Genomic DNA, 20,157 nt, shown 5'->3' with positions numbered 1-20,157 from the left:
CTCTCCTTACTTGCCTGATATTGGCTACACTATAGTGCTACTCCCCTCTCCTTACTGGCCTGATATTGGCTACATGATCTAGCTACTGCCCCTCTCCTTACTGGTCTGATATTAGCTACACTATCTAGCTACTTCCCTCTCCTTTCTGGCCTGATATTGGCTACACTATCTAGCTACATCCCTCCCCTTACTGGGCTGATATTGGCTACACTATATTGCTACTGCCCTCTCCTTACTAGTCTGATATTGGCTACACTGTCTAGCTACTTCTCTCTCCTTACTGGCCTGATATTGGCTACACTACAGTGCTACTGCCCTCTCCTTACTAGTCTGATATTGGCTACACTATCTAGCTACTTCCCTCTCCTTACTGGCCTGATTTTGGCTACACTATCTAGCTACTTCCCTCTCCTTACTAGTCTGATATTAGCTACACTATCTAGCTACTTCCCTCTCCTTACTGGCCTGATATTGGCTACACTATCTAGCTACTGCCCTCTCCTTACTGGTCTGATATTAGCTACACTATCTAGCTACTTCCCTCTCCTTACTAGTCTGATATTGGCTACACTATCTAGCTACTTCCCTCTCCTTACTGACCTGATATTGGCTACACTATCTAGCTACTTCCCTCTCCTAACTGGCCTGATTTTGGCTACACTATCTAGCTACTTCCCTCTCCTTACTGTCCTGATATTGGCTACACTATAGTGCTACTGCCCTTTCCTTACTGGCCTGATATTGGCTACACTATCTAGCTACTTCCCTCTCCTTACTGGCCTGATATTGGCTACACTATAGTGCTACTGCCCTCTCCTTACTGGTCTGATATTGGCTACACTATAGTGCTACTGCCCTCTCCTTACTGGCCTGATTTTGGCTACACTATCTAGCTACTGCCCTCTCCTTACTGGTCTGATATTGGCTACACCATCTAGCTACTTCCCTCTCCTTACTGGTCTGATATTGGCTACACTGTCTAGCTACTTCCCTCTCCTTACTGGCCTGATATTGGCTACACTACAGTGCTACTGCCCTCTCCTTACTGGTCTGATATTGGCTACACTATCTAGCTACTTCCCTCTCCTTACTAGTCTGATATTGGCTACACTATCTAGCTTCTTTCCTCTCCTTACTGGCCTGATATTGGCTACACTATCTAGCTACTTCCCTATCCTTACTAGTCTGATATTGGCTACAATTTCTAGCTACTTCCCTCTCCTTACTAGTCTGATATTGCTACACTATAGTGCTACTGCCCTCTCCTTACTGGCATGATATTAGCTACACTATCTTGCTACTCCCCTCTACTTACTGGTCTACTATTAGCTACACTATCTAGCTACTTCCCTTTCCTTACTGGCCTGATATTGGCTACACTATCTAGCTACTTCCCTCTCCTTACTGGCCTGATATTGGCTACACTATCTAGCTACTTCCCTCTCCTTACTGGCCTGATATTGGCTACACTATCTAGCTACTTCCCTCTCCTTACTGGCCTGATATTGGCTACACTATCTAGCTACTTCCCTCTCCTTACTGGCCTGATATTGGCTACAGTATCTAGCTACTTCCCTCTCCTTACTGGCCTGATATTGGCTACACTATAGTGCTACTTCCCTCTCCTTACTGGCCTGATATTGGCTACACTAATGTGCTACTGCCCTCTCCTTACTGGCCTGATTTTGGCTACACTATCTAGCTACTGCCCTCTCCTTACTGGTCTGATATTGGCTACACTGTCTAGCTACTTCCCTCTCCTTACTGGCCTGATATTGGCTACACTACAGTGCTACTGCCCTCTCCTTACTGGTCTGATATTGTCTACACTATCTAGCTACTTCCCTCTCCTTACTAGTCTGATATTGGCTACACTATCTAGCTACTGCCCTCTCCTTACTGGTCTAATATTGGCAACACGATCTAGCTACTTCCCTCTCCTTACTGGTCTGATATTGGCTTCACTATCTAGCTACTTCCCTCTCCTTACTAGTCTGATATTAGCTACACTATCTAGCTACTTCCCTTTCCTTACTGGCCTGATTTTGGCTACACTATCTAGCTACTTCCCTTTCCTTACTGGCCTGATATTGGCTACACTATCTAGCTACTTTCCTTTCCTTACTGGCCTGATATTGGCTACACTATCTAGCTACTTCCCTCTCCTTACTGGCCTGATATTAGCTACACTATAGTGCTACTGCCCTTTCCTTACTGGCCTGATATTGGCTACACTATCTAGCTACTTCCCTCTCCTTACTGGCCTGATATTGGCTACACTATAGTGCTACTTCCCTCTCCTTACTAGTCTGATATTGGCTACACTATCTAGCTACTTCCCTCTCCTTACTAGTCTGATATTAGCTACACTATCTAGCTACTGCCCTCTCCTTACTGGTCTGATATTGGCTACACCATCTAGCTACTTCCATCTCCTTACTAGTCTGATATTGGCTACACTATCTAGCTACTTTCCTCTCCTTACTGGCCTGATATTGGCTACACTATCTAGCTACTTCCCTCTCCTTACTGGCCTGATATTGGCTACACTATCTAGCTACTGCCCTCTCCTTACTGGCCTGATATTGGCTACACTATCTAGCTACTTCCCTCTCCTTACTGGCCTGATATTGGCTACACTATAGTGCTACTTCCCTCCGCTTACTGGGCTGATATTGGCTACACTATCTAGCTACTTCACTTTCCTTACTGGCCTGATATTGGCTACACTATAGTGCTACTGCCCTCTCCTTACTAGTCTGATATTGGCTACACTATCTAGCTACTTTCCTCTCCTTACTGGTCTGAGATTGGCTACACTATCTAGCTACTTCCCTCTCCTTACTAGTCTGATATTAGCTACACTATCTAGCTACTGCCCTCTCCTTACTGGTCTGATATTGGCTACACCATCTAGCTACTTCCATCTCCTTACTAGTCTGATATTGGCTACACTATCTAGCTACTTTCCTCTCCTTACTGGCCTGATATTGGCTACACTATCTAGCTACTGCCCTTTCCTTACTGGTCTGATATTGGCTACACTATCTAGCTACTTTCCTCTCCTTACTGGCCTGATATTGGCTACACTATAGTGCTACTTCCCTCCCCTTACTGGGCTGATATTGGCTACACTATCTAGCTACTTCCCTTTCCTTACTGGCCTGATATTAGCTACACTATAGTGCTACTGCCCTCTCCTTACTGGCCTGATATTGGCTACACTATCTAGCTACTGCCCTTTCCTTACTGGTCTGATATTGGCTACACTATCTAGCTACTGCCCTCTCCTTACTGGTCTGATATTGGCTACACTATAGTGCTACTTCCCTCTCCTTATAGGACAGCAGTGCTCAGCAAGCGGGAGCAAAGTACAATTTGCCGCATTTTGTTGTGTTGCCAGCTTGAAGCGAAAAGCTCTCCTCATTTTGAGTAGTAGACTCTGGCACGGTGACATCCAGATGGTAACTAGTACCATTTAATACCAATATGACAAGTTATTTCTTGTGTAGGCTGCTATCCTACTCTTGATTAAATCAAGTGGGATGGGACAAATTGGCCACTTTAGCTTCCGCCGACGACATGTGCTACTGCTGCCCGGCTTGTCGTTATGTTAGCTAATTGGCATGTCCCGGTGACATCCAGCTTGTGAACAATACTACAAGTTATTTGTCCCTCCCCCTTCGAAATAAACATTACTTTATTTTACAAGTTTTAACTAGCACCATGCTGCTGTTGTTGCCAGCTGGCCGTTACAAAGTAGCTAGCTGGGAAGGGCTCATCAGGACAACTGACTGAAGTAACTGAACCAAATCCATTCATCTCCACTCAACTCTCATCTGCACGACATACTGTACATCGGCAATTTGCGCACCAGGTGTGTCCGTAGAGCATTTCCCTGAAATCCTGCTGTTAGATTTGGGAGGAATTACTCCAGAGAAACCCCCTGGGGACAAGCATTCCAGCTGCTCTCCAACTCTGTACCATAGCAGCTCAACCTGAGCATGGCAGTACTGTGAGAGAGTCGACAGAACCCAAGCTAGGTTTGAATGAGGAAATACAGGCCTGGATATCAGCTGCTCTCCAGCTCTGTACTGTACCATGGCAGCACAGCCTGGAGCATCCCAGCCCAACACCATGGAAATCCAACCAAGCACCCCCAATACTGCACAGATGGGCTTAGTTAGAGCCATAGTGGCCTCAGAGTTATAACCTAAGGAAGCGTTAATGACTCAATGTATGTACTGTACAGCAAGAGTTTCAGCACCATCTACACATACAGACACCAGGAAGCTATAGTACATATACAAGACTTCCCACAGTTACCACTAAAACCTTCAATGTGCTGTGATGTTCAATGATATTCTGAAAAGAGTGCTATTTGGGACACGTCTAGAGTCCTGCTAGGAGGCTGTATCTGTATCATTATATCCTGAATGAGCAGTCTGGTCCAATCAGAATACAGTGATGAACATACCTAACCAGTCTGGTCCAATGAACAGACTGTAATGAACATGCCTGAGCAGTCTGCTCCAATGAGAAGACAGTAATGAACATACCTAACCAGTCTGGTCCAATGAGCAGACAGTAATGAACATGCCTGAGCAGTCTGCTCTAATGAGAAGACAGTAATGAACATTCCTGAGCAGTCTGGTCCAATGAGCAGACAGTAATGAACATTCCTGAGCAGTCTGGTCCAATGATCAGACAGTAATGAACATTCCTGAGCAGCCTGGTCCAATGAGCAGACAGTAATGAACATTCCTGAGCAGCCTGGTCCAATGAGCAGACAGTAATATAATGACTAGGAACACTGAGAGGGAGTAGAAGTAGCAGTGAAATAGAATACAATGCCTCTAACCGACACTGTTGGGAAGGGGAGGGAGGGAGACAGAGATGAGAAAGAGAGAAAGACAGAGGTAGAGACAGATATAGAGAAAGCTAGAGAGGAAGGAAAAAGGGGGAGAGAGAGAGAAGGACAGAGACTGAGCGAGAGAATAGGAGGGGAGAGAGAGATATAAGAGAATGATAAAAAAAGAGAGGTACTAGTTGCAGGACTGTACTCCGGTATCATCCCCTCATCCATCAAGTTCGGAGGAGAGGAGAGAGTGGCTACTCCCCAGGGAGTACTTCTGCCTCTGGTCTACATATGAGAGAGAGTCTATTGTTCATTTACAGCTACACTGAGTCTGTGTCCATGTGTTAGAAAGTGTATCCCATCTCTATGCCTTTCCATTCAAGAGGGACTAGTGCCACTGGTTTAGATTGAAGGTGACTTTTTTCCCTATTCATTCACAGACTGCTATGCCTCTATGCCAATGTGTATTGTTATAAAATCTATCCTCTATGCCTTTGGATGCAACAGCAGTTAATTCCTTGTTCATTTACAGGCTACTCAATGTGTTAGAAAGTGTATCCCCAATGCCTTTGGATGGAGGGAACAGCTTCCAATCCCTTAGCTGTAATTTATTTTCCTGGCTAGAGCAGCGGGCTGAGGGCTGAGGTAAGAGGCTCCTCCCCCCGCTACACTCCCACAGGCTACCATCTGCCTCAGTGTTGGACAAGTCCCTGTTAACCCCTGCAAGTACACACAAACAAGCAGGGCGTACACACACACACACACACACAAACACCACGATAGCCCCCGACTCTGTGCCCCAGCGGCCTGCATTTTTAATGAAGAGCGCCTCTGAACAAAACAGCTTGCAGGGCTATAATAGCTGAAGGCTGGAACCTCCAGCTGTAGAGTTAGTCAACTCATCCCTAGCTCCCTCCCTCCATTCCTCCCTTCCTCCCTCCATGACTCCCTCTATTCCTCCCTCCATTCCTCCCTCCCTCCATTCCCCCCTTCGCCAACCAGGATGAAGAAGAGGGGAAGACTGGGAGGAGAGAAGGGGAGGACAGAGGGGAAGAGGGGAAAATAGAGGGTAGGAGGGAAGGAGAGAGGGGAGGGGAGAGGAGAGGGGGAAGGAGGGAGGGGAAGGAGAGAGGGGAGGGGGAGGGGAAGGAGAGAGAAGAAGGGGGAAGGGGAGAGGGAGGGAGAGGGGAGGGGGAAGGGAAGGAGAGAGGGGAGGGGAAGGAGAGAGGGGAGCGGGTCTGTGGTTCTCATGCTCCAGTAACGATGGAAGAATGAAGACAGAGAGAGGAATGAAAAGAGAGAGAGGAATGAAAAGACAGAGAGGAATGAAAAGACAGAGAGGAATGAAAAGACAGAGAGAGGAATGAAAAAGAAAAAAAAGGACAGGAAAAGGGGAAGGAGGAGGGAAGACACTGATTGAACATGAAACATCTCTCTCTGTCTCCCCATCTTCTCCTCTCTCCATCTCTGTCTGTTCTACACTAACTGTCACTTCCCAGGAATTCACTAGGATTGTTCATCACCCCTCGGTTATACACAGTGAATAAGGTGATTCTCTGAGCGAAAGAGAGAGCGGGAGAGGGAGAGAGAGAAGGGGAGAGAGGGAGGGAGGGGGAGAGAGCAAGAGAAAGAGCGAGGGATGGAGCAGGAGAAAGAGAGTGATAAACAGAGAGAGGAAGTGCGCAAGTGAAGAGAGGAACTAGGCCTGAGGCTATGTGTTCTGTTGGGCTAAGCATTCCCCAGTTACCGTCAGAACGCGACGGAGCATCACCAACTTACATACCGTACATACAGCACTCTACCAGGGAGGATGTTCCTCTACTCCTCTACAATCTCCCTGTGTTGTCTATGTGCATTGTGGATGGGGAAAGAGAGTGAGAGAGAGTGGAAAAAGAGAGTGAAGAAAGAAAGTGTGTGTGAGAGAGAAAGAGTGGAAAAAGAGAGAAAGATAAAGAGGGATGGAGAGAGAGAGAGAAAGTGTAAAAAGAGAAAGATAAAGAGAGAGATAGAGAGCGAGAGAACAAAATAGGTTGATGTTAACAGTGTTAGCTGTCTGATTGACAGCCTATGCTCTGGCTGGGGAAAAATGTGGAACATTTGTTCGGTTGGTTGTAAATGTCTGCCTGGCTACCCAGACACCTTGCTCTGGCTGATCGCTACGCCACACCCACGGGCGTTAGTTTCTTCCTAAGAATGTGTCTGGATCTGAGTACCTCCCTGACCCTTCACTGAATGCGAACACTTTTGCGGCTTACTGATTGGTTCAGAAACTGATGGGTTGGGCCAGAGCCAGAATGTGGGTAAAGTGGAGGTTTGAAAATAAGTAATTGGCTTTGATTTTCTGATTGGTTAGAGACAATCCAATCACTGATGACTTTGTTTTGTACAACTCATCTTGTTGTCCTCGTCCACATAAACAGCTTCCATGATGGCAGCCTCAGACTAAAGTAGCGAATGACAGAGCAGAAAAACTATTCTTCAGGCTATGTAAATGTCTGTCATCTCCCCGCCTGTGATGCTTGGATCAACGTCAATGTTAGCCACAGTTAGCCTCTCCAGAGCAGCGGAGAGGAGAGGAGAGGAGACACTGGAGCTGGAGGACAAGCTTTAAGAAGGGCTAAAACTGAACAGACAGGCAGAGAGAGCCAGCATCCACTAATGCTGCATCCGCTGGTGCTATCCCAGACACTATAAGGACACCGTTAAACTGCACACTAAAAAATGAGGGTTCCCGCAAGGGTTCTTTGGGAAGGGCAATGGTTCTATGTGGAACCATACTGACTCAAATAACCCTTTGAACCCTTCAATGGTTCTTTACAGTTCACAAAAGGGTTCTTTGGGAAGGGTAATGGTTCTTTACAGTTCACAAAAGGGTTCTTTGGAAAGGGTAGTGGTTCTTTACAGTTCACAAAAGGGTTCTTTGGGAAGGGTAGTGGTTCTTTACAGTTCACAAACGTCTCTTTGCTCTTTTAGTGATAATTCATGAACATTTGATCATATTCTTTGCTAGTTAGTGAGTTATTAGCCCAGTTATAGCTAATTTCTAGTCAGCAATGGAGGAGTGGTTTCTTCCTACAAGAGCACAAAACGTGTACATTTCTAGCCATCTTTGAAAAGTCAGTTAGGTAAAGAGTGTTTTTTCTTATCTTAAAGGGGAAGTGTTGTATTGTGAGACAGGCTTGAATAAGCTAAGTAGACAATGGGCAGAATATAAAATAATTTGTCTGATTCTCTGTAATAATGGTATGGGAATAATAATTAACTTTATTTTGTAAAGTGGTTTCTTGCAGCTAACAACACATTTTCAGTCACCTCCTTGTCTGAAGGACAAGTGGATTAACAGGTTAATGTCAAGCACTACATATTTTTTCCAAAAGTCTCATGGAGTGTAGACCTAGATTGGACACCACACATTGGCTGCTACTGTAGGCTGAATGATAGAACAGCTATGTCCATGTTAAAATGTTATGGGATGCATTTTCTCCATTGTTTTTGATGGCAGGCCACTCTGGTAGGCCTACATTATGATCAAATAGCCACAGTAGCCTACTTGGCCACTGTTATTACTGTAACTTAAAGCGGGTACAGCCTCCGTGTTCACAGTAAAGGCACACCAGAAGATGCACATAAATTTCACAACGTTCAAGTTTGCGCTTAGAAGACCTGACATTTGCTCAGTGCCAAAAAAAAGTGAGGAAACGTGAGGAATGTGAGGAAACCATACTGTCTTACAAAGGCAGAAACGCAGTAAACACGTAATTTTGTTAGCTGCAAAATCTTACTTCAAACTCTTTTTCTGTCTGGACAGACAGCAATTTCTGATACTGATACAATTTCTGATCAACTGGCTTGTTCTTGTGTCAGGAAACTAAATAACACAGATCAAAGATTTTTGACCAAATTTGTTGTCACTGTCACCTTTGTAGGGCAGCATAGCGGAACCCTGTTTTGGTGCTATATAGAATCTTTTTCAATAGAACCTTAGGAAAGGTTTTTTTATAGCACCATAGAGGTTCCACTTGGAACCCTATGATTATGGTTCTTTATAGAACCCCTATCTGGTACTCCCACTATTTGTTTTGTGTGTGCTCAGTTCAACACAGAGAGAGATGGTATATTTAGAGGGTGTATTTTTTTAAATATATCCAGAAATCAAGAGAACTGTTTCTCTGTTCCCCCTTCATTTTGGCTGGAGGGAATTGAGTTGAGTTGAGTCAACAAACTGGCTAAAATGAAGTTACATTGTAATATTCAACATAGAAAATAACCCTTTGAACAAGCCACATGTTGAATCGCAAAACAAATATTTAAATAAATACAGTATCACTGGCATTTTGTGAATAGAGGAATCGGATCAGGTAAAGATATTATTGCCCTATTTCAGGGTTGAATTTATAATTTACTCATGCATGTTGCATGTGCTGTGAAATGGATCACCATAATCTCCATTAAAATAACAATAATTTTAATAGGTGCACAACGGCCGTGTGATACAACATTTAGTGATGATAGTGGGTGTCAAAACCAAATTATTATAATAGATGCTAATTAGCTGAAGCTTTTATCCAATGATTTACAGAGAAGCGCATGCATACATTTTCTTACAGGTGGCCCCAGCGGGATTCGAACCCACCATCCTGACATTGCAGGTGCCATACTCTACCAACTGAGTCACACATAACCATCAATCAGTGGTGTAAAAATTACCCAAATGTCATACTTGAGTAAAAGTAAATATACCTTAATAGAAAATGACTCAAGTAAAAGTGAAAGTTAGCCAGTAAAATACTACTTGAGTAAAATTCTAAAAGTTATTGGCTTTAAATATACTGAAGTATCAAAAGTAAATGTAATTACTTAAATATACTTAAGTATTAAAAGTCAACGTATAAATCATTTCAAATAATAAGCATACCAGGCAGCACAATTTCCTGTTTTTTTTATTTACGGATAGCCAGGGGCCCAGTTCAACACTCAGACATAATTTACAAATAAAGCATTTGTCTTTAGTGAGTCGGTCAGATCAGAGGCAGTAGGGATGACCAGGGATGTCCTCTTGATAAGTGCATGAGTTTGACCATTTTCCTGTCTTGCTAGTCACTCAAAATGTAACAAGTACAGTGCCTTGCAAAAGTATTCATCCCCCTTTGTGTTTTTCCTATTTTGTTGCATTACAACCTGTAATTTAAATAGATTTTTATTTGGATTTCATGTAATGGACATACACAAGAGATTCCAAATTGGTGAAATGAATTTTTTTTAAATGACTTGTTTCAAAAGATTTAACAAAAAATAACTACTGAAAAGTGGTGCATGCATATGTATTCACTCCCTTTGATATGAAGCTCCTAAATAAAATCTGGTGCAACCAATTACCTTCAGAAGTCACATAATTAGTTAGATTGCTCACAGGTGGACTTTATTTAAGTGTCACATGATCTCAGTATATATACACCTGTTCTGAAAGGCCCAAGATTCTGCAACACTACTAAGCAAGGGGCACCACCAAGCAAGCTGCCCCATGAAGACCAAGGAGCTCTCCAAACAGGTCAGGGACAAAGTTGTGGAGAATTCCAGATCAGGGTTGAGTTAAAAAAAAAAATATCCGAAACTTTGAACATCCCACGGAGCACCATTAAATCCATTATTCAAAAATGTAAAGAATATGGCACCACAACAAACCTGCCAAGAGAGGGCCACCCACCAAAACTCACAGAGCAGGCAAGGAGGGCATTAATCAGAGAGGCAACAAAGAGACCAAAGATAACTCTGAAGGAGCTGCAAAGCACCACAGCGGAGATTGGAGTATCTGTCCATAGGACCACTTGAAGCCGTACACTCCACAGAGTTGGGCTTTACGAAAGAGTGGCCGGGGGGGGGGGGTTGTGCACACTCAAGTTTTCTGTTCTTTTGTCTTTGCGTTGACGCAACGCAGAGTGCCTAGATACAGCCCTTAGCTGTGGTATATTGGCCATATACCACAAACCCCCAAGGTGCCTTATTGCTATTATAAACTTGTTACCAAAGTAATTCGAGCAGTACAAATACATGTTTTGTCATACCAATGGTAGACGGTCTGATATACCACGGCTTTCAGCCAATCAGCATTCAGGGCTCGAACCACCCAGTTTATAATGATATTTATACAAATTGCTCACTATATTGTGCCATTTCCTTTTCAGCATGGATCCAGAAACTATAGTGGATGCATAACCAGGCCAGCTCATTACAGCTTGGTTTGGCTCGACTCGGTTCGGCTCAATAGTTTGAAAAGGAATAGGGTGTAATTTGAGACAGAGAGAATCTCCTGTTGATAAGTGCTGCCCCATCCTGACCGCAGCACGTCACTGTGTGAATCCCCAGACTGGGTTTTTGTGTGTACTTTTTTTGGTCAGGGTGGGGCGATAGGATGAGGGATAAAGTTGTCAGTGCCGGGGGATCGTGTCTGATTGTGAGGATGGGATCAGCTAAAACAGGAGGATCAGGATAAGTGGATGAGAGAGAGAGAGAGGAGACGATAAACACTGATACAACGATGTCACATATCTCTCACCTGTCTGTTTTTCGCCTGCCTGCCTGCCTGCCTGCCTGCCTGCCTGCCTGCCTGCCTGCCTGTCTGTCTGTCTGTCTGTCTGTTTTTCTCCTGCCTGCCTGCCTGCGTGCCTGCCTGCCTGCCTGCCTGCTTGCCTGCCTGCCTGCCTGCCTGTCTGTCTGTCTGTCTGTCTGTCTGCCCATCTGTTTTTTTTCGTCTGTCTGTCTGTCTGTCTGTCTGTCTGTCTGTCTGTCTGTCTGTCTGTCTGTCTGTCTGTCTGTCTGTCTGTCTGTCTGTATGTATGTATGTCTGTCTGTCTGCTCTGAGGGCTGATAGTACAATGAAAGTAGGCATGAATGGATACTCTGTTTACCCTCTGTTGGCACCAAACAATTGATTCCTTTAAAAAAATCATTAACCTAACCTTAACCCCAAACGCCTAACCCTAAAACTGACCATCCTACAGATCCTCGACTTTGGCAATGTCATTTACAAAATAGCCTCCAATACCATACTCAATAAACTGGATGCAGTCTATCACAATGCCATCCATCTACAAGACCCTGCTAGGTAAAGTCCCCCCTTATCTCAGCTCACTGGTCACCATAGCAGCACCCACCTGTAGCACGTGCTCCAGCAGGTATATCTCTCTGGTCACCCCCAATGCCAATTCCTCCTTTGGCCGTCTCTCCTTCCAGTTCTCTGCTGCCAATGACTGGAACGAACTACAAAAATCTCTGAAACTAGAAACACTTATCTCCCTCACTAGCTTTAAGCACCAGCTGTCAGAGCAGCTCACAGATCACTGCACCTGTACATAGCCCATCTATGATTTAGCCTAAACAACTACCTCTTCCCCTACTGTATTTATTTATGTATTTATTTTGCTCCTTTGCACCCCATTATTTCTATTTCTACTTTGCACTTTCTTCCACTACAAATCTACCATTCCTGTGTTTTACATGCTATATTGTATTTACTTTGCCACCATGGCCTTTTTTGCCTTTACCTCCCTTATCTCACCTCATTTGCTCACATTGTATATAGACTTATTTTTCTACTGTATTATTGACTGTATGTTTGTTTTACTCCATGTGTAACTCTGTGTTGTTGTATGTGTCGAACTGCTTTGCTTTATCTTGGCAGGTCGCAGTTGTAAATGAGAACTTGTTCTCAACTTGCCAACCTGGTTAAATAAAGGTGAAATAAATAAATAAAATAAACAATTCTAACCCTAACCCTAATTCTAACCTTAACCTTAAACCTAATCCTTAAACCTAAAATAGCCCCTTTCCTTGTGTGGACCTGACGAAATGTCCCCACTTCCGGTCCCCAAAAGGATAGTAAAACCAAACGCACACACACAGATACACACACAGTGAAAAGGAGCATGAATACGTAACACACACGGTGGCACTTCACAGAGAGACAACGGCATATGGCCACCATGTCACTGGAGGGGACAGAGCCTCAGAGAGAGAAGATAAGACAAGCATGTAACCTTTAAAAGAAATTGGGAAATTCTACTGAAGCCTCTGTCATGTTTACTTGATATGCCTGCCTGTCATGTGTTTTTTTCTCTGTTATGTAACCCTCTATCTACATATAACATGTAGACATATTGAAACCTTAACTCAGGGGTGTCAAACTCATTTTGTCCCAGGGGCCGCATTCAGTCTTTAACGAGTTCCGCACTGAAATGTGTTATATTTCCTCACGTCAAAATGTGGAAAAAATAGCCCTGTATCCATCATTTCTTTTTTGAATTTTCTATGCTCCTTGACTGCCTAGCTTTAATCTCAGTGATTATTAGTGAGCTGGACACAGTCAATAAACTGTTCAAATGTAGTGATTATTAGTGAGCTGGACACAGTCAATAAACTGTTCAAATGTAGTGATTATTAGTGAACTGGACACAGTCAATAAACTGTATGAATGTAGTGATTATTAGTGAGCTGGACACAGTCAATAAACTGTATGAATGTAGTGATTATTAGTGAACTGGACACAGTCAATAAACTGTATGAATGTAGTGATTATTAGTGAACTGGACACAGTCAATAAACTGTATGAATGTAGTGCTTATTAGTGAGCTGGACCCAGTCAATAAACTGTATGAATGTAGTGATTATTAGTGAACTGGACCCAGTCAATAAACTGTATGAATGTAGTGATTATTAGTGAGCTGGACACAGTCAATAAACTGTATGAATGTAGTGATTATTAGTGAGCTGGACCCAGTCAATAAACTGTATGAATGTAGTGATTATTAGTGAACTGGACACAGTCAATAAACTGTATGAATGTAGTGATTATTAGTGAGCTGGACCCAGTCAATAAACTGTATGAATGTAGTGATTATTAGTGAGCTGGACCCAGTCAATAAACTGTATGAATGTAGTGATTATTAGTGAGCTGGACCCAGTCAATAAACTGTATGAATGTAGTGATTATTAGTGAGCTGGACCCAGTCAATAAACTGTATGAATGTAGTGATTATTAGTGAACTGGACACAGTCAATAAACTGTATGAATGTAGTGATTATTAGTGAGCTGGACACAGTCAATAAACTGTATGAATGTAGTGATTATTAGTGAGCTGGACACAGTCAATAAACTGTATGAATGTAGTGATTATTAGTGAACTGGACACAGTCAATAAACTGTATGAATGTAGTGATTATTAGTGAACTGGACACAGTCAATAAACTGTATGAATGTAGTGATTATTAGTGAACTGGACCCAGTCAATAAACTGTATGAATGTAGTGATTATTAGTGAACTGGACCCAGTCAATAAACTGTATGAATGTAGTGATTATTAGTGAACTGGACACAGTCAATAAACTGTATGAATGTAGTGATTATTAGTGAGCTGGACCCAGTCAATAAACTGTATGAATGTAGTGATTATTAGTGAGCTGGACCCAGTCAATAAACTGTATGAATGTAGTGATTATTAGTGAACTGGACACAGTCAATAAACTGTATGAATGTAGTGATTATTAGTGAGCTGGACACAGTCAATAAACTGTATGAATGTAGTGATTATTAGTGAACTGGACCCAGTCAATAAACTGTATGAATGTAGTGATTATTAGTGAGCTGGACCCAGTCAATAAACTGTATGAATGTAGTGATTATTAGTGAACTGGACACAGTCAATAAACTGTATGAATGTAGTGATTATTAGTGAACTGGACACAGTCAATAAACTGTATGAATGTAGTGATTATTAGTGAACTGGACCCAGTCAATAAACTGTATGAATGTAGTGATTATTAGTGAACTGGACACAGTCAATAAACTGTATGAATGTAGTGATTATTAGTGAACTGGACACAGTCAATAAACTGTATGAATGTAGTGATTATTAGTGAGCTGGACACAGTCAATAAACTGTATGAATGTAGTGATTATTAGTGAACTGGACACAGTCAATAAACTGTATGAATGTAGTGATTATTAGTGAGCTGGACCCAGTCAATAAACTGTATGAATGTAGTGATTATTAGTGAGCTGGACCCAGTCAATAAACTGTATGAATGTAGTGATTATTAGTGAGCTGGACCCAGTCAATAAACTGTATGAATGTAGTGATTATTAGTGAACTGGACACAGTCAATAAACTGTATGAATGTAGTGATTATTAGTGAGCTGGACCCAGTCAATAAACTGTATGAATGTAGTGATTATTAGTGAACTGGACACAGTCAATAAACTGTGTGAATGTAGTGATTATTAGTGAGCTGGACCCAGTCAATAAACTGTATGAATGTAGTGATTATTAGTGAGCTGGACCCAGTCAATAAAGTCTATGAAGTCCATTATCATCTATTCACAGTTTTGATATGGTTTTAGTCATTTTAAAGCAGGGGTCAAAGTAAGGTGGTATGGTCGGACACCGGGGAAACAAATAGTGAGCCTGTCATATGAGCTTATCACAATAATGAATAATAACAACAATGAAAACACCATTAAGAAAATTCTAGGATATAACAAGGCATGAAAACTGAACGAATGGACTTGAAAACGGGTGGTATAGCCTACGCTCCAAAATGCGATGTGGTTCGATGAGAACACTCGACACCGAGACGTGTCCAGACAGAAGTGGACTGATAAATTGTGGCCTAATGACAACCACCAAACGTCATTACACTTTATGGTGTTTAGTGTAACAGATGTCCCTTTTCCATCCTCCACTGTTTGGAGGCTGAATATATGTTGTGACTAGATGAACGTGCTCACTAGCCTAGTAAAGGAGACCTTTGAAGTGATTGTTTGACAATCAGATGAAAACATCATGACTGGTTGTGTTTATACCACAATAAAAGGTAACACATTTTAAAAGTTAAATAACAAATATTGATGTCTAGGACCACAGAGATCCTATTGAATTGATAGGGATTCTATACGTAATTCTATGATTAGGTACATAAAATATGTTGGTGCATGCGCAGCATATAGGAGGTCACATACCGGGAAGAAATGAGTTCTACTTGCACCCCTGTTTTAAAGTATATTGAGTCACCCCCCCCCAAAAAAAAATCGTAAATAAAAGCAATATTGTATTTACACATTTTAACTCACACCATCTGCATGATGGATTGGTCCCCCACGTGGGCCGTATGTTTGACACCCCTTTCTTAATTCCTTATTAATTCACTTGGTGTTGGACTGTCTACTGAGAGCTCATAGTTACAAAAGGTTTAAACACCTGCTTGTTTGCTTGATTCAGCTACAGCCCAAAAAATTTTTAAATACTTATCTTTCATATCTACCAGCATGTCTACAGGTGGGCAATTCTATCATACGCATAGGTACAAAATAAGCCTGATTTTACAAAACTACAGTTGCATTATTGACATAGAGAGAGATGAAGAGAATTAAGAGAATTGAGAGATTGAGCGTATTGTATGGTTGAATTGTTCAACAATGTTGATTGGCAATAAAAATGTCACATTTTTGTCATGTCAATAAAGCCTTTTGAAATTTGAATTGTAGAGATAACTGACCTGATTACCCTCCTCCGTGCGGTGATGCTAGCCACGATGATGCTCCCTGGTCTCGGTGTGGCCACAGCCTTAAACGTCCCCTTCCAGAACTTCTCAAAGAGCTGCTTCTCCCACTGGTGCTCCAGGCTGGCCATGCTGTCTGCTGTCCCCAGGGGGAGAGGGGTGCAGGGAGCCAGGGAGCGAGCCAAGGGTGGCTGGGGCTGGGGGTCCAGGGCTGCCCCTGGGAATGGGGTCTCGACGAGGGAGACTTCACATATACTATACTCTACTACAGGAATGTGTTGGAGAGCGGAGCGCTCCGGAGCTGTCCAAGTACTGAATCTGAATCCACACAGGGAAACACAGCAAACAGCAAACGTTGTTCTCTTCCTGCTAGAGTAGGTCAATGTGTCAGTGCTCAGAGCTGCTCCTCTCCTCTCTTCTGTTCTCTTCTTTCTACTGGGGGGATCATGTGGACCAAGCTGGACAAGACAAAGGCTTCTTCTACTGCTGCTGCTGCTGCTGCACCGTCAGGCTGTTTTTTGTTTTCTCAGGGGGTAGCGTTTCTCTCCCTCTCCTCTTCCCTGTCTCTCTGCTCTGTGTTGTGTGGTAGTCTTCAGTTAGAGCAGAGAGTCACAGGCCATACAGGAGAATCCTCCTCTCCGGTCAGAGCCAAGGAGCCAGTGACGGACGTAGTGTGTGAGGGAGTGATTCTCAGCGTGTTGCACAGGGACTCATTCACACACACCGACGGGTGGATGAGATCTGAGAGCCGAGGCGAGTGTGTGCTGACTGTATATGTCTGGGTTTGTGGGCGTGAGTGAGTGAGTGGGTTTGAGAGTGTATGGATGAGCGTGCGGAGTGAGGAGCCCAGCTGACTGGTAGCTTGTTTTGTCTTTCTCAGACTGTGACGTTGGGAGGCTGGGGGTAGGTCAGGGGGAGTAGGACACCTTCTCTCTCCTCTCCTCTCTATCTCTCTGTCTACCTCTCTTTCTCTCTCGTGATCTTTCTCTCTCTCTTTCATTCTCTTTCTTTCTCTCTCCCTCTATCTTTATCTGTTTCCCTCTCTCTCTCTCTTTCTCTCTCTCTATCGCTCTCTCTCTCATTCTCTCTTTCTCTCGTGATCTTTTTCTCTCCCCTCCTATTATTTTATGTCTTATTTCCCTCACTCTGTTCCCTCCCTTTAGTTACTCTCATTGTCTTACTTAGTCTCTTTCCCTTTTAGTCTCTCTGTGTCCCCCTCCCTCCCTTCCTCCCTCATTCTAGGCCTCTCTCTCTCTGTGTCTTGGACAAAGGGCCAAGCCGTTTCCCCCTATTAGCATAACAGAAGGCTGGGTTTGAGAGAAGCAGCCGGTGCATGTGCCTGACACAATAACCCCCAAGGCTCAGAGTTTTTCCCCAGCAAGCCTGTACATACCTACAGTATACAACAAAACCCACCACAACAGCACAGTCCAACAATGTAATATTACACAGCCCAACACAACCCAGATTACAGAATAACAACACAACACAGCAGTGTTTCACCAGCTATTCTACACAGCCCAACTCTTCTAGCTACAATATGCACCACAACCCAATCCCCTCTCTCCTCTCTGCTCTCCATGCCCCTCACATCATCTGTCATAATATATACTTATGCAATGCTGAGTACTCAATTTAGGAATACATATTTGATTAATCATTTACTGTTGGATAGGCGTAAGGATTCAAAATTACCTGTACTTTGACAGGTTTTTTTATTGAACCTTTATTTAACTAGGCAAGTCAGTTAAGAACAAATTCTTATTTACAATGACGGCCTACACCGGCCAAAACCAGACGACAATGGGCCAATCGTGCACCCCCTTGGGACTCCCAATCACAGCCAGTTGTGATACAGCCTGGATTCGAACCAGGGTGTCTGTAGTGATGCCTCAAACACTGAGCTGCAGTGCCTCAGAGCGCTGCGCCACTTGGGAGCCCAAGTGGCAGTGATGACACATCTGAATATTTATGATCAAGGAATACACTGCAAGCAATACATCTCTGGCAGCAAAACGTCCATTATTACTTGACCTTACCAGAAGCTTCTCTAAGTTTTTGTATGTTATGTTAGAACATGCAGACTTTTGATACGTCATAAATGGGGATAACAATCACCTGGCCAGGCTTGTTCTAATAGATATGCACGGAGGCACTCCAAACTAAAGCCAAGCTCAGTTAGATTATACATTAGCTGATAACATGAAAGTTAATGTCGAACAACACCAGCCACTTAATGATAAAAGCGGGCAGCCTGGATCATCATCACTGTGCTTTGAATAAAGATAGAGTCAGGGAATGAGTCCCAAATGGCACCCTATTCCCTATGTAGTGCACTACTTTTGACCAGGGCCCGTAGCCAGTAGTGCACTATGTAGGGCATAGGGTGCCATTTGGGATGCAGAGCCACAAGCGCTCTTCAATTAAAACATGAAAGTTGACGTTTATTGTCATGAGCCTTGTCCTTGAAGCAGAACTGAGGGATTTCCCCATAGATAGGCCAGCTGCAAAGTCAAAACTGGCTATATTGTAAACATTAATGAAAAGAGAAAATATGGTTAGCAGTGTGGTTAAGGTTGGGGTTAAGGTTAGTGTAAGATTTTATGACTTTGTGGCTTTGCCAGTTAGTGACCACACTGCAGAGCTGTCTCCAGAACAAGATTCATGACGAAAACGCTAGTCTGCTTAAAACACTATTCGAAATCTTTCATATACTTTCAGCGTTTGCTCAAGCCTGTCTGGAGTGCCAGATGGGTGGGGTTGGAACTTACGTGACAATTCTATTGGTTCCATTGCACTAGACAAGCTCAATCAAACTCAGATAAAGTATGGGACATGATTTCAAATAGTATTTGAACCGAGGTCTGACACAGAATCATGTCAACTGGACACCCGCTGAATATGTTTAAATGGTGGGCTGGAATATACACTGCTCAAAAAAATAAAGGGAACACTTAAACAACACAATGTAACTCCAAGTCAATCACACTTCTGTGAAATCAAACTGTCCACTTAGGAAGCAACACTGATTGACAATAAATTTCACATGCTGTTGTGCAAATGGAATAGACAACATGTGGAAATTATAGGCAATTAGCAAGACACCCCCAATAAAGGAGTGGTTCTGCAGGTGGGGACCACAGACCACTTCTCAGTTCCTATGCTTCCTGGCTGATGTTTTGGTCACTTTTGAATGCTGGCGGTGCTTTCACTCTAGTGGTAGCATGAGACGGAGTCTACAACCCACACAAGTGGCTCAGGTAGTGCAGCTCATCCAGGATGGCACATCAATGCGAGCTGTGGCAAGAAGGTTTGCTGTGTCTGTCAGCGTAGTGTCCAGAGCATGGAGGCGCTACCAGGAGACAGGCCAGTACATCAGGAGACGTGGAGGAGGCCGTAGGAGGACAACAACCCAGCAGCAGGACCGCTACCTCCGCCTTTGTGCAAGGAGGAGCAGGAGAAGCACTGCCAGAGCCCTGCAAAATGACCTCCAGCAGGCCACAAATGTGCCTTGTGTCTGCTCAAACGGTCAGAAATAGACTCCATGTGGGTGGTATGAGGGCCCGACGTCCACAGGTGGGGGTTGTGCTTACAGCCCAACACCGTGCAGGATGTTTGGCATTTGCCAGAGAACACCAAGATTGGCAAATTCGCCACTGGCGCCCTGTGCTCTTCACAGATGAAAGCAGGTTCACACTGAGCACGTGACAGACGTGACAGAGTCTGGAGACGCCGTGGAGAACGTTCTG

General features: G+C 43.5%; 1 protein-coding gene across 1 annotated transcript in view; it reads right to left on the bottom strand.

The window, feature by feature from the left end:
- The window catches only part of LOC106579824 (serine/arginine repetitive matrix protein 4), a 226,344-nt gene extending 208,985 nt beyond the window's left edge, over nt 1-17,359 (bottom strand). Inside the window, exon 1 of the mRNA XM_014160030.2 lies at nt 16,406-17,359. Coding sequence (XP_014015505.1) covers nt 16,406-16,539 — 134 coding nt within the window. The 5' untranslated portion in view covers nt 16,540-17,359. The remainder of the gene's footprint in view (nt 1-16,405) is intronic.
- Nucleotides 17,360-20,157: the final 2,798 nt, after the last annotated feature.

This window comes from Salmo salar, chromosome ssa20 (genome assembly GCF_905237065.1).
Source record: "Salmo salar chromosome ssa20, Ssal_v3.1, whole genome shotgun sequence".
NCBI lineage: Eukaryota > Metazoa > Chordata > Actinopteri > Salmoniformes > Salmonidae > Salmo > Salmo salar.
This window is presented reverse-complemented; position numbering and strand designations above follow the sequence as displayed.